This window comes from Mycteria americana, chromosome 9 (assembly GCF_035582795.1).
Source record: "Mycteria americana isolate JAX WOST 10 ecotype Jacksonville Zoo and Gardens chromosome 9, USCA_MyAme_1.0, whole genome shotgun sequence".
Classification (NCBI taxonomy): Eukaryota; Metazoa; Chordata; class Aves; order Ciconiiformes; family Ciconiidae; genus Mycteria; species Mycteria americana.
In genome coordinates this window covers 21,681,759-21,696,186 of record NC_134373.1, presented here as the reverse complement: position 1 = coordinate 21,696,186, position 14,428 = coordinate 21,681,759, and the positions used below count along the sequence as shown (strand labels likewise).

General features: G+C 35.9%; 1 protein-coding gene across 1 annotated transcript in view; it reads left to right on the top strand.

Annotated features, from left to right (window-relative positions):
• Nucleotides 1-14,145, top strand: part of UBR3 (ubiquitin protein ligase E3 component n-recognin 3) — a 122,864-nt gene extending 108,719 nt beyond the window's left edge. The window contains exons 34-40 of the mRNA XM_075512610.1: nucleotides 2,176-2,300; nucleotides 5,926-6,033; nucleotides 6,536-6,646; nucleotides 7,472-7,648; nucleotides 9,134-9,343; nucleotides 10,942-11,081; nucleotides 11,689-14,145. Of these exons, the coding sequence (XP_075368725.1) occupies nucleotides 2,176-2,300; nucleotides 5,926-6,033; nucleotides 6,536-6,646; nucleotides 7,472-7,648; nucleotides 9,134-9,343; nucleotides 10,942-11,081; nucleotides 11,689-11,806 (989 nt within the window). The 3' untranslated portion in view covers nucleotides 11,807-14,145. The remainder of the gene's footprint in view (nucleotides 1-2,175; nucleotides 2,301-5,925; nucleotides 6,034-6,535; nucleotides 6,647-7,471; nucleotides 7,649-9,133; nucleotides 9,344-10,941; nucleotides 11,082-11,688) is intronic.
• Nucleotides 14,146-14,428: the final 283 nt, after the last annotated feature.

The following is a 14,428-nucleotide window of genomic DNA, read 5'->3' as shown; positions in this document are numbered from 1 at the left end:
TTTTGTCCAATTCTGGATTCTCCAAAAATGTAATTCATAGTCATTTATGAGTTGCATACATGTAAGTAAATACAAGAACATTAATTTATTTTAAGAAACATAATATATGCTAGATATAATATTTCTGGTGAATTGAACAATTAGTATTAAGGGGGGGATGGGGCAAGGAGTAATTGTATTTAACAAAAAACAGATTTTTAAGAAATGTAATAGTTCTAGAGGGTGCTAAGACACCCAGTGTTGAGCACAGTGTAATCACCTCAGCGGAACAGGATGAGAACTAGAAGATGAAGTGGGCTATGGCAGATTGGTGAATGTTGACCAGCGGTCTAGTTTTGCTGCTATAAGTGCAGTGCTTTTCATTGATGCTTTCGTAGTGTAAAATTGATCTCTATTGCTTATACCTGCTGTTGATGGAGATAGAGCTCAGTACCTGAGTTCAGTTCTAGCTACAATTATAGACTGTGGCTCAGGCTGAAGAGGGAATTTTTACAATTCTGTGAGTGTATGTGGTTTAATCTTGTAAATCTCAGTCCCAGAAAATTTACTGAAAGCCTGCCTGCTATTATTCCTCAGGAGGAGGATTGCTAAGAAAATGGAGGTTTCAGCAGAAGGAAAAAGTAGGGCCTAGAGGGATCTGGTGAATTCTCCTTCTGGGTAAATGTGGAGAGGAAAAATCATTATAATGCTACCTGCTGTAGAATAGGGCAGATGAAGTATAGCAGCGTTCATTGTCATGTTTAACATAAGCTCCATAGGAAAATAACACAGAAAAAAGTACACTTTTAATTTCATAGTTACAAATGATCATTTAGGTGCTTAAATTGTGCTTATTGTATATAGTCAGTTGACATTAAAAAGTTTCAGAATCCATGTCTGTGTTGATTTGTAAACATTTGTTACATAAAAAAAGCAATTGTTATTTCACAAATTTAATTATGTACTCAAGTCCTAGCCGTGTTTGTTTTAGAACCCAGTGGTGGGTTTTGATATTGGATACAAGAAAGGAGAAGCAAGGAGTTTCATCTCCCTTACCTCCTTTTCATTTTTACATACAAAGCTTGTTTAAATCCCTTGGGAAGAAAGAATGAGTTTAACCCAATTTTTGTGAGGTGCTTATGTAAATAAAATTGTTTTGCTTGACTTCAAAGCCTGAGAGGACTTTTAAAACCCTTATTTTTGTATACATTGTTTTAGATATATATTATAGTTATGTTTGTGCTTAAGGAATGATGTGAGTGATGATAGATACTTCTTTGATCTGCCTAGATTTAAAAAAAAAAAAAAAAAAAAAAAACAGATTATTTGGGATGGGAAATAGAACCTAAAGTAAAAAGAGAAAAAAGGACTGCTACCATATCTTCATTTCAGAGAATGATCACCTTTTTTCCTGTTCCAATTTTAGGAGGTCTTATTTTGCCTCTGTTGCTAACTTCCCCAAAAAGATTTCAAAGCCTTTCTCCTGCAGCCTTTATGTTGGAGATAATAGTCCTTTAGATATTATGAAAAATTGTAAGCAAATAAAGATCTTTCAAAAGAAGATAAAATGACAGTCTGTCTTTTGTTCTCCTTCTGTATTCATATGATGTCCAGTAAATAGGTACTCATTAAAGAGTGATTTGCAGCAAGTCTTGTATGGCTGGATCCATATCTGGAAGTGAAGGGATAGAAACGGATGTATGCTAAATGTCCTTCTTGCAGTGATTTCTTTGGGAACTTAACCTTTTCAGTATTTGTATGAATGTAACTTACCCCAGATGGTTTAATCATTGCCATAAGAGATGGTAGGATATGCATTTGTTTAAGTCTACATCACCCAATTAGTTGTAGCTATCAGTAATCAGTAGCTTAACTTGATGCAACGTTTGGACAAAATAGAATTTTGTAATATCACCAGGTCCCTAGGAGGAAGTCACTGCTGATCAGGATTAAGATGAACATATGGAGCAGTGGAAAATTACTTGCCCTGTACTTGTTCCATTCACTACAGCTGCCAGGTCATTTTTGAAAGCCAGTAAATGTATTTGTGTTGTTTTGTATGTTCTGGGGGTTTGTACTTTTTGTATAGTGCTTGCTTTTCATTTGGGAAGCATCATTTCCATAACTAGAGACTCTGTAATCAGTATATTTGCTAAAAATATCAAGTGTTTAAAAATTACTTTCTTTGTTTTACAGAACACTTCACCTGCATTATAAAAGTGCTGTTCACTTTATTGTATACTCAAGCCTTGGCAGCACTCTCTGTTAAATGCAGTGCTGAAGATAGGATGGCATGGAAAGAGTCAGGAGCTCTCAAAAAGGTTGGTTAATTTATTAAAACATTTATGAAATTTTGCTTATGTATTTCTGGTAGGAATGTAACAGATACTTCTGCTTTGCGTATAATAATTTGCTTCTGCTTCACAAAACCCCAGTATTTTGTTTCTGCGTGTGCAATTTTTGCAGGTTTTGGTATTGAGTGATGAGACTCAATTTGGTGATGAGACTTAAAAGCTTCACAATGAATATCTAGTTCCAGAACTGAGTTTTGCATTTGAGGCTGTATGTCTATAGTTTCAGTCTTGAGTTTGTTGCAATGGTATCGAGTAAATGCAGCTTTCCTTTCTGTGAAATTGAAGCCTTCTTAGGTAAACCATGGGTTGATCTGATGCGCTCCTTCACAGGAAAAGCAGGCAGGCATGTCGGTGGGCAAAAAAACTCTGTCTTTTTCTTATTTGTTCATGCTATTTGTGGCTAGCCATAAAAATGTCTCTCAATATGTGCTTTAGAGTGCTCATGTGATGAAGAGGCAGAGAAGGAAATTTGTAGACTAGGCAGGTAGATATTTCACTATTGTTTCCCTGCCTTTTGATAGTATTTCCAAGTAGAGTGAAGGTGCATCTTGCTATTTCAGTTCAGCTGATTAAATGCCAGTTCCCACCAAAAGACACAGTTTCCTGCGCTGGCACTGGCATTCATTTAATCCTTCAGTAAGTTTCGCGCTCCGTGGATTGGTTCCCCAGAAGGTCAGAAGAGTTCCAGTGCCAGATGAAGGGAAAGGATGGAAGTGTTGGGGCCAGGAGAGGAAAGGGGAGCAGGAATACCCCTTTATACAACAGCTGGGCCTTAGATTATGTTAGCTGTAAAATGAAATGCACACTGAGAAGCATGACCTGCTTTTCACATATAAGTTAGACTTGCCATACTGGTCAGTCACAGCTTCAAGGTAGTAAAGACAACTTATCTGCTGGCCAAACTGCTGCTGTGTGGGATTTGTTTTTCTGGACTTGCATTAAGCATTTATGATCACTGGGCAGTACTGCATTTTGTTAGCTCCCTCTCCACCCCCTTCTTTCAATATATTGTCATTTTCTTAGAATTTCAAGAACATTTGCTTGAGATTGTTGCTGATGAGGGGCTTTTTCCATTTTTCTGTTTACTTAAGTGATTCCCAAGTGATAGATAATTTTGCAGTTTAGTTTGTGATAGAAAGCATATAAATAGCTTACAGTGTTACCAGCTTCTATTCTTTCATAGACTATATGATAAACATGGACTGCCTTTAGTAGCAGAGGTTGGAGTTTATCTGAACATATATTTACAATGCTTAATTTTCTGTCTACAGTGAGAGATTTTATTGTATGAAAATAGACTTAGGGCATGTGATAGGTGGGCTTGCTACCTATGAATACTAAGATGTTTTCTTACAGACACATGCGAAAGCATTTTCTTCACATAAAGCACTTCGTACTTGAGGCTTGCAAATTATGATAATGGCTCAGATAATGGATTTATGAAGTAGCCATCCTTCTTGATATTAAAGACAGTCCATTTTAGTGGGATTTTCACTAGTGTCCTTGTCTTTGATGGATGATAAGGCCAAGTGGGAAATAGTAGCACATTAAACAGTATGTTACTGTGAATGGATGTTGCCATTTAGTGTAATTCAAATAACACAACAGATTAACTTCTGTCAGTTTGAGAATTTTGACTTTTCTCCTGTCAGAAGCCCATTGAAGGCTGACAGTTTTCCAAGTGGGAGAGTAGAAGGAGGATATGAACACTGCTCCCTGCTGCATACATGCTGTACTGACAGCATCTCTCACTCTCCCTTGAAAACATCCTCCTCCTTCCTCTTGTCCGTCTCGTGTAGATCATCTGCATACAAAGGTCCAACTTCTGACAGCAGCTTCATGGTATGTGCTTAGGGAGATCTCTGCGTGATCCTCAGGCCTTCAGGGACTCCTATGCTTACTTCCTTCTTGACTTCCATCCTACCCCAGTGGTAATCCACCCCAAGTGCAGAGGCTTTGCACAAGTCCCACATGCAAGTTTGCCCTTCCCCAGATGTCTTTCCAGTTCCCTGCTCCTCCTCCTGCATAATGTTGCTGCCTGGACCCTACACGTGTGCAAGAGACCTCTGGGCACTGAGGACCAGCCAGTGGTAATCACACAGCTCCCTGTTCCTCTCTCCCAGCCCTTTGGCAGCCCTTCTCTTCTTGAGCCTAGCCGTAGTCCTCAGATGAATTGTTTTGCTTTGCATGTCACGAGGGAAGCTGGTTCAGGAATCCAAGTTCTTTCTTTAAAGTTTCTTGAGGCCCAAATGGTTTAAAATGTATGGTTCAGGCTGGCTTTTTCTTATGTGCTGATAATATTGACATTTTGATCCCAGCATGACTACACAAATCACACCTTACTTAACTTTTGTCTGTGCATAATGCCAACTGAATCTATTTCAGTTTGGTATTCCAGACATTAAACATGAGCTGAAGTCTTTCCTCTATATTCATGCCGAATGATCAAACAACATTAAGAGTTTAATTTCTCAGCAGGGCTGAGAGGTGGATATTCTACTTTTGATTCCCAACTTCACCCCCTTTATCTTTGCAAGGTGCCGTATGGTGTCATAAGCAGCACATTGTAAATGCCTGTGGAGTAAAATTCCAGGAATAATGTAGATGAAAGGTTTGTCCTAACTGCCAGTTTAAGTATGTATTGCCTTCTGGTTCTTAGACTATGAGCATAAACAGCAAGTCTGCCTTCCCGATGCTGAAAGGTGAAGACCCCATCTAAAATTAACAATTATAACTGATGTCAAAATGCACTAAAGAAACCAAGTGATTAATTATATACATTGTTATGTACTGAAGTCTTTATATATTTAATCTCACCTAGTTGCTTTGGAATTTTTTTAAAGAATTCCAGTAATGTTCCACTCCCTCATTGTTTGTTATATTGATGATATACTAACAGAGCTCAAAATTCACATACAATCATGTTTTTCCTGGGTAGAATTTATTATGACGTAGAAGAAAAATATTTATGGGAATGCTGCTTTCTATTTCTGATAGCTTTCTGTAATCATTGCCTTTAAATGTAAGTGCTATGGCACAAAGCTAAGTGGCTATTTATTCTTTCCACTAAATTTTTTTTCCTATCTGTAGTAGATATTGTTCATTCCAAACACAACTTTCCATTTTCTAATAGACTCATTTCAACTTAAAATACATAGCAAGTGTTTTGTAACTCATTCTGGTTCATACACTTTGGAAAATTACTTTTTTTTTTTTTTTTAAATTAGTTGTATTAGAATTCAAATTCTGTCAAAACACGATGTATCCATAAAATGATTCTTCCTAATCTTAAAGTAAGCATTTTTATACTCACAGAAAAAACATGGGAAATGCAACATTACAAAAGTGTTTTCATATAACACAGTTTAGAGTATATGTAATTGAACTAGCAATTCACATTTCACTCTGTGAGCTAAATGCATTCCGTTTCTGTAGAATTTTTTTTTTTTTTTTTTAAACAATGCATATCTTTGTAGGTCAAAATTCATGTATTGATCAAAAGGAAATGTACTTCATCGTTGTTACTTTTACAGAAACTTTTTCTGCTTTTCATGACCAGTGCATTTTGGATTTCTTTCCTTCTTATTTGCAGAATACATCCAGTGGAGAAAAATCTTGGGAAGTATTGCTGGGTCATGTGATTAGTGAGCTGTCTAAGGGGAAGATATACGAAGAAGGAGAGACTGAGGAATTAACAGTGGTATTGGCAAATCTCTTGAGAATTTATCCAGCATGTCCCCTTTCTGTCTCTTATTTAAGTTTTTCAGCCTCGTTGTTATAATGATTTTTCTCTGATCTTGCTAAAGACTGCAGTACAACTCTTATTTCCTAGATCAAAGCACATCCCTTTGGGACAGTTTGCCTGTGCAAATCTATCTTTTACTAATATCATATATGGCAGTGCTGTGCTGAGAAAGTTATTGACAAATACTTCTTACAGTTGTGGTTTTTAATCATATGTATGAAAGACCTTTCAGAAACTTGGAAAACTGAATATTTAAGTAGAAAAAAGATTTATCAAGGGGGAAAGAAAACCCACAGAGTTCTTTCAAATTGTTAGTGAAATGCTGGCCTTTGGAATGTATGTTTGATGCACTGGTTTATGTGGTATGCTTAAAAAACATTTGGTTCATATTGGAGTTTCTTACATAGGAGACAACTTACCAGGGGCAGAATTTAGTAACTGCTTCCTTCCCCCATAGGTAAATCCTGATTCTGTAGAGTGCTATCTGCAGCAGTTCTGCCTGCCTTTCCTAAGGATCACAAGCCTTCTTCAACACCATCTTTTTGGAGGGGATTTACCTAGTTGCCAGGTACAGATTGAGAGGGGCATACTCAAATGTTTCCATTTAAAGGCTAGAGATCAAAAATTAGGCTTTGAAGGTGTCTTTTTCATGCTATGTATTTTCTATCCTAAGATTTTTTTAATCATATTTTGTAGCATTGCTCTGCAGCATTCTATAAATTTGTTTTCAAGGCAGTTTCCCTGAAAAATGGTACTATGTTCTTAAAATTCAGCAAATACATGCTTATTTTATCAGGTCATAGATGCCTGTCTCATGAAATACCAACATACTTTTAAAACTTGTCCAGCATTTGTAGAGATGGCATGATTTCCACACAGACTGGAATTCAGTCCTGATTTTGCTTAATGCCTGTCAATACTTGGATTTTATTCTCAGAGACATTGCATCAGCGGACAATTATGTTTAAGTTCCATGACTGATTTAAGTAGAGTTTGCTGCAGGTCAGCTCCCTTGTTTCCTTGCCTCAAAATCATCTCATCTCTAAAACAGCTACAAGCCAGTTTGGGGTGCTAAACAGGAAGAAAATTATTGGGGAGTTTGGGGGTTTCTTTTTTTGTTTGTGTTTTTTGGATTTGTGGTTTTGTGTGGGTTTTGGGGTTTGGTTGGTTTTTTTTTTTTTTTTTTTCTGACCAGATTTCTTGTATTTTGAGAATCCATTTTGAGGTAATCTGGAAAAAATGGAAGTTTTTCTGTGTCTCTGAACATGACTATTAGCATCATTGTACTAGAACATCTTTACTTTTTTATTGTAATAGATACATTTTTAATAAACTATTTAAAAATTCAGAGTGTAGGTATTAATCTAAACCTCTCTGGTTTCATACCTAAAAGGAAGATGAAGAATTCACAGTTCTTGCAAGCTGCCTGGGTCTATTACCATCTTTTCAGTCGGCTCATCAGTTCACCAGTGCCTCTTGTCTCGATTGGCCAGTGCCAGCATTTGACATGATATCACAGTGGTGCTCAGAATTGGCTTCATTTGCAGATAGACACCCAGATCAAGTAAAGGTATGTAGCAAAATTACTTCTTGCAAAAGACTGCTGATGTGGAAGCAGCTATTTATTGCTTGATTCACTATGCACATACACTATTGTTTTGGATAAGGATCTGAGAACCTGACTTGTAAATGAGAGAGAAATTGTAATCAGAATTATTAGTTAGCAGATGTGGGTTGGATTGGTTAAAAACAGGAATAAGACGACCTATCTGTTTTTTATATGATTGCTGGAGACACAAAATAGAAACACTATGCTTTGATGATACTAAGTGTACCCATATCTTCTGCAGCTGAAGCCTGTCAAGGGCGTGTAACAGAAACTTTGTCTTTTAAGAAAATACTCATCAGAAGTTTTTCTTGCCTGTTAGACATTATTGATATTTTTGAGCATCTTCACTTGCAATACTGAAAAAGATCAAAAGGATAAAAGCTGTTTAATAGTTGACTGATAAAAGATGGTACATCATCTCTGAAGGTTAAAGAAACCATACCAAGACTTGAATCAGTGCAATTAGAATATCAATTGTGAAATGGAAATGTTTCAACATTATTGCATTGTTTTTATGAAGAAGCTGCATCTCAACAATTCAAGTCCCCCTCTCCTAAGTTTATGGTGTCAAAAACGCAAGCCAGATGCATTTTTCACTCTGCAACATGATCTGCACCTGCCTTTGCATGTTTGCAGGCATGAATTAGGCTGTTGTGAGTGAAAATTTGAATACTCAGATTAATCGTCTCAAAATACAGTTGCTGCCAATCTGATACGCATTTGAGAGAGATTGCAGTGAAACTGATAGCATTCTTTCCATGATTGAAAAGGAACCGCTCAAATGCAATTTTCCTCTTTTTTTCTTTCTCCCCCCCCCCCCCCCCCCCCCCAAGTTAGGTTTTGAGGTCATGCACTCCTCAAAAAATTTTATGCCTTGCAAGAAAGATCCCATCTGACCCCTATGCCCATCAATTATAAACCCAGTAAAAATGAGTGGGTTGAAGGAAAACACATTACTGTCTAAACAAACAAACAAACAAAGAGTTAGGTTTGAAAGCAGTATTTAGGTAGTGCCTGGAACTTAGTGTAGTGAAGAACTATTACATTTTTTACCCTAGAACTCTAGAACTATTACATTTTTTAGGTAGTGCCTGGAACTTAGCGTAGTGAGTGGGGAGTCTTCCCTTCAGTCTTAATCCTCTTGTTTTACCTATGAAGATTTTTGTGCTTAAAAAGTGTCACATTTAGAAAACGTCCTTGGGAAAAGCTAGCGCGCATTTTGCACCCATTACAAAAGATGAAATGTGACCACAGTTGGGGAGGGTGTTCAGCCAGAGGCAGGTGACTATTGCAAGGTGACTTTTGACTTCTAAATTTGTGAAATACAGAAGAAGTGAGAGAGTTTTAAACTGCATGTGTCCTTTCTTTGGTATTCTCTTCTCTTAGAAAATATAAATGCATAAATGAATGTGCAGAACTGATATCTTGTTCTTATCTTATTTGTAGAATTTGCTTATCCAGGAGCCTAAGTGGGACTTGCCACGCCTCCTTCAGTTGCCTGAGAATTATAATACCATTTTTCAGTATTATCACAGAAAGACTTGTACTGTTTGTACCAAGGTTCCTAAAGATCCTGCTGTTTGTCTAGTTTGTGGTACTTTTGTATGCTTAAAAGGACTATGCTGCAAACAACAGAGTTACTGTGAATGTGTACTGGTAAGAGAGAGTTAATTCAAATTCTGTAATTGATTCTCCCACTCATGGATAGTTTTTAACTCCATTGCTCAGTTTTGATGGTTTTATTTCCAAAACATGTTTATATAATCATAGAATAGTTTGGGTTGGAAGGGATCTTTAAAGGTCATCTAGTCCAGCCTCCAGTAATAATGTTTAGTGCTTATTTCTGATAGATGGACCTAGACTGGACTCTAGAGAGCAATTTTATTCACCTTTTCAAGCCCATAGCTTATTTCACCTGTTTGAAAAACTCTTACAAAGCCATTCTGTGTAATGTAGACACATGGTTTTGATTCATAACCTATTGAAATTTGTCTACATTCTCACTGTTCGTATATTATTTTAATCTTCCTGTTTTGTTTCCTTGCTTTCTGCATACATAAGAATATCCATGTATGTTTTGGGGGGTGTTTTTATCTTTTATAGAGTACTTTCTGATATACCTGACCATCTACTAGTGATCTACAGACTATAGCTAGATAAGCATCATTTTAAGGCCTTCTACTTTAATTCAGCAGCAAAGTTTTCTAGTCAGCATATATAAAGTTCTTTCAGGAACCTGAGTTGGACAACATCTAGTATTGTTTTCCTGTCTATGATAAAGGTTTGCTTTGACAGCTGTTCTGTTTCCTACTGTAGAACAGTTAGTAGAAGGCTGGAACTACATGGGCTTTACAAAACTATGAGGGGAATTTGTTGGGGAGATATTTACAAATGGGGCATAAAATCAAACCCAAAGAAATTTCAGAGGGATCTTGGACCTTTTTGAAATTGTTTGAACTCACGTTTCTCTCTCATACTGCTAATATAGTGGGAGAAGGAGGGGTGGGCAAAATTTAAAATAGAATTAACAGTTATATTTAAAGTGTCAAGCTTCATGAAAACAGAAAGTTATTAAAAAAAGAATGAAAAATCTAATACATTTTATTATAGTTGATGAGATTATAGCCTCTAATTGTAGTAAAACTATAGAGGAAGAGCATGTTTTTTAACTGCTAAAATGAATTAATACAGATCATGCCATTCATAGATATGAATGACATACTGAAGCAAGCAAGAATTATTAAATTTTTTTTTTTTTACGAGATTCGTAGAGCCATAGACTAGATCTGTGAGCATGGATAGAGAAAGCAAATGTTTAGCAATAGAGACTATTGTAAAAGAGGTAATACTAAGTTTTTCTGAATACTTTCTCTTATTCTTGTCACCTATGAAAAATATTTGGTCATGCTATACAGTTTTCTATACAACAACAAATTCAAAATATTGTAGAGAATATTTTTGCTCATTTTTGTTGGGTAATTCTGTTTTTACATGATAATGAATATCTTCCCTTTTTCAGTAGGGAGCCATTTTTGTATGCAAATGTTATTATGGCAGCACAAGACATGGAGTTCTAGTTTGCTTGGAGGATTTTAGGGCAGGCTATCCTTTGTCAAACTGTTTCTTAGTCAATAATGTGGGTATATTATTTCAAGCAAAACTAATTACTGGTTTTTAAATCCTTTTTGTTATAAAGTTGCAAGACACTAACAGAATCTTTGCACTCTTTCCTTTCTATGCCCGTAATATTACAGCATTCTCAAAACTGTGGAGCTGGGACAGGCATATTTCTTTTGATTAATGCATCTGTAATCATCATCATACGAGGCCATCGTTTCTGCCTTTGGGGTTCTGTGTATCTAGATGCACATGGTGAAGAAGACAGAGATCTTAGGTAATGTTTTCATTACAAGTGTGTTTCATTGTTGCTCCTCTGTGTAGATCAACTTTATGTTATGCACTACATGCAATAACAGATAATAATAGATCTCTACCTTCCTTGAGGGGAAAATCCCCATTTACTGCAAGTTGGACTAGCTTTCTTCTTCCCTCTTCTTTTCTTTTTCCAAAAGGTGGTATAATCATGATCATTGAGTTATACACACCAGGCACCCAACAGACAGGCTCCTATGTTGCCATTCCCAATGAGGGTCAATTGTGAGTGTTGCACTGGGAAGCGCTTCTCTCCCAAAGCTGTTGTTTGGCCTTTAATGAAACGATGCAGTTGGATTACAGTGTAGGGAAGGAGTGTAGCTTCCAAGATATACATGCCTGAGAGAACAAGAGATGTTTTCTGTATTCTGCTATCCAAGAGGGAGGAAGGGAAATCCCAGCAGCTACCTTATTAAAAGCAAAACCAAAAGCCCCTCACCAATAAAAATGCACACTTCCCCTGGGAAAACAGTTGTAAGAGTATTGTGTGTTGTTTATATAATGAAGCAGTTTTCCATTTATTTGGCATATTAACCATTTGTTTTTGTTTTTTCCCCCCCCCCCCACAGGCGTGGTAAACCTCTCTACATATGCAAGGAAAGATACAAAGTGCTTGAGCAGCAGTGGGTGTCTCATACTTTTGATCATATCAATAAAAGATGGGGGCCACATTATAATGGCTTGTAAATCATCATCGTCATCTACACACCATATCATTATTGTTACCATGAATGACTGCATCTTGGCTGACAATAGCTTTAATTGTATGGGAGTTTAGCTCTTTGGCTCGGGGTGGAGTGGGGTTATGGGCATAAAAGGGAAATGGAACTTTGTCAACATGTGAAATTTTTGCAAAATTAGCTGCTGTTGCTACTAAATAATGATACAATAATTTGCAATTAAATCCTCAAAATGTTGTAAGCAGTCTGATTGCACTCAGTAGTCCATTTTTCTTTTTTTTTTTAAAGCCCATTATTGTTAAGAAGCACAAATTTTACTTACAGTTGTTTAGAGGCTCCAGGGATAGCTGTCAGGTTTTTATTTTTCTCTGCGTGGAGTTGAGTTTTTAGCAATTTTTGCTGAAACAGTGTATATGTCTACTACATCTACTAAATATGTTGGATAAAATTTCTTTGCCTTTTTTGTGTTGGTTTGAGGTTTTTGCTTGATATGTGTTTGTAATTAGACAGGATTTGTAAAACGATTGTGAGACTGCATGGTAACAATTGGTCTGAAAGTTGAATTTTAAAGAGTATTTCACTTATCATGAGAGTTCTATTGAAATATTTCAGGCGTTACTGAAAACTTCTGCATTCTCAGGAATTTCGTAAATTTTTTTTCTCCATAAATAAGTGAAATAGCTGTAAATTAGGTATCTTACTGCTCTTAATGTAATCCAGAACACATATTCTTTCTTTCTTTCTTTCTTTTATTTTCTAGAAAGGAGATTTTTTTTCCATATCAATTGAATAAACTGTTAGTCATAACACATACAGAAATTGCTGTATATAGAGAATTTGTATGGTGCCCAACATAGTAGATCCCAGTTACAAGCATAACAACCATAAGCCTGGCTGTCATTTCAAACCAGATGTATGTTTCAGAATGATCGGATTGGAAATGTGCAGGCTATTCTGCAAATGAAACATAATTTTGTATCTTTCCTGTCATTTCATGGGGTTCCTCTGTATTGTATTTGTTTAGAGTAATCACTGTTCTTTCTGCTTGGTTTCCTAAAAAGGGGGAAAAAAAAAATCAGCAGAGATAGCCTAGATGAACAACAAATGCATGTGCAGCCTCATTGGATGAATGCCAAAACAGTTTATGCTTAGAGGGCTAAAAATTTCATAAGAACAGGTATGACTGGGCTAAACCCCACAGTGTAAGTAGGTAGGAAAGATTATAGTTAGAATACTGGTATGTAATATATTGCTACTAATGTTTTTCACAAGTGTTGGACATTTGTTGGCTATTTCATACAGTACTACCAAGCAGTTCCTGGTAGTTTTGACTTTCATAGCTTGCGTGTAAAATAAAATTTATATATGTAAAATAAATACATCTTATGATAAAACCACATATACAGTGAAAACAGTTCCCCAGTGGAAGTCATTATCTAGTGAAAAGTGTATAGGGGAAATAAAATGACTGTATAGCGATCAAGGAGAATGGACAGGAGGAAAAGTGAGAAAATACAATGAGTTTTTCTGGATACGTGCAATTCAAAAAACCCCACAATAAAGGATGCTGGTTTTTATACATAAATATATATATATATTTCAAAAGTATTACAGTACTTCCTGTAAGATTAGAATTACTCTGTTTCACCAACTAAATGGCTATGTCTTTTCCAAAATATTACTTTTTTGATACTGTATTATAAGTTCTGGCTGTAATATTTTTGCATTGCTCATTATGAATATCAGGCCATTTTGTAAGTGTGGTTAAAGAGCAAAAAGATTCTTTACGTCTCCAGCATAACATTATTACAGGGCTCATGAACTTGAGTAATCTGTAGTTTGAAGCTCCAATGCTGTATTTACAAGAGATAATGTATCCAGAATTTGATTACTGTGTTTTATTTAAAATGGAATGTTCTCTGGTTGTGCATATGGATGTGAAGTAAAACTATTAGCCTTAACTTTAACATTTGGGTATTTCATAGTGTTTATTTTAGTACTGGTGAATTAGTCACCAGTCAATTTAAAAACAACAACAAAAAAAATCACTTGGTTGAAAAATTGTACTTGAATATCCTTGCATGCTGCTAAACAAGAATTTTGATTTCCCCCATAACTTTTTTAATCCTACTTTACTAAGCTAACCTTGAAAAATAACAGGTCCAAACTAGAGTGGTGTGCGTGTATTACTCAAATGTTCTGGTGTGATATCCTGTATGAATGATCATTTAAGTACAGTACATTACTGTAGAATCTAAATCAATCTTTATAACACATCAGAAGAGTATAAAACTAGGAATACAGTAATCAACATTGTAAAATATGTTAATAAAAGTCTACTGTCAATCTGTGTGTTCGTGAAATTTTTTCTCTCTACCCCAGTCATCCAAAATGTAATTATTATTGAATTCCACTCAATAGCCAGGCAGTTATTTAAATGTCAAAAGCTTATGCATGCAAAGTACTTTGCACAGAGAGTAAATCGGGTATGGGTTTTTCTTTTTGTTACTTACACAGTCATGTATTTTGCATTAGTAATTTGGATTATTTTATTTTACTCATAACTGTACCACTTAAAGTTGTGCTTAATTTTATGCCAGCTATTACAGCATTGCTGCTGCAAACTGCT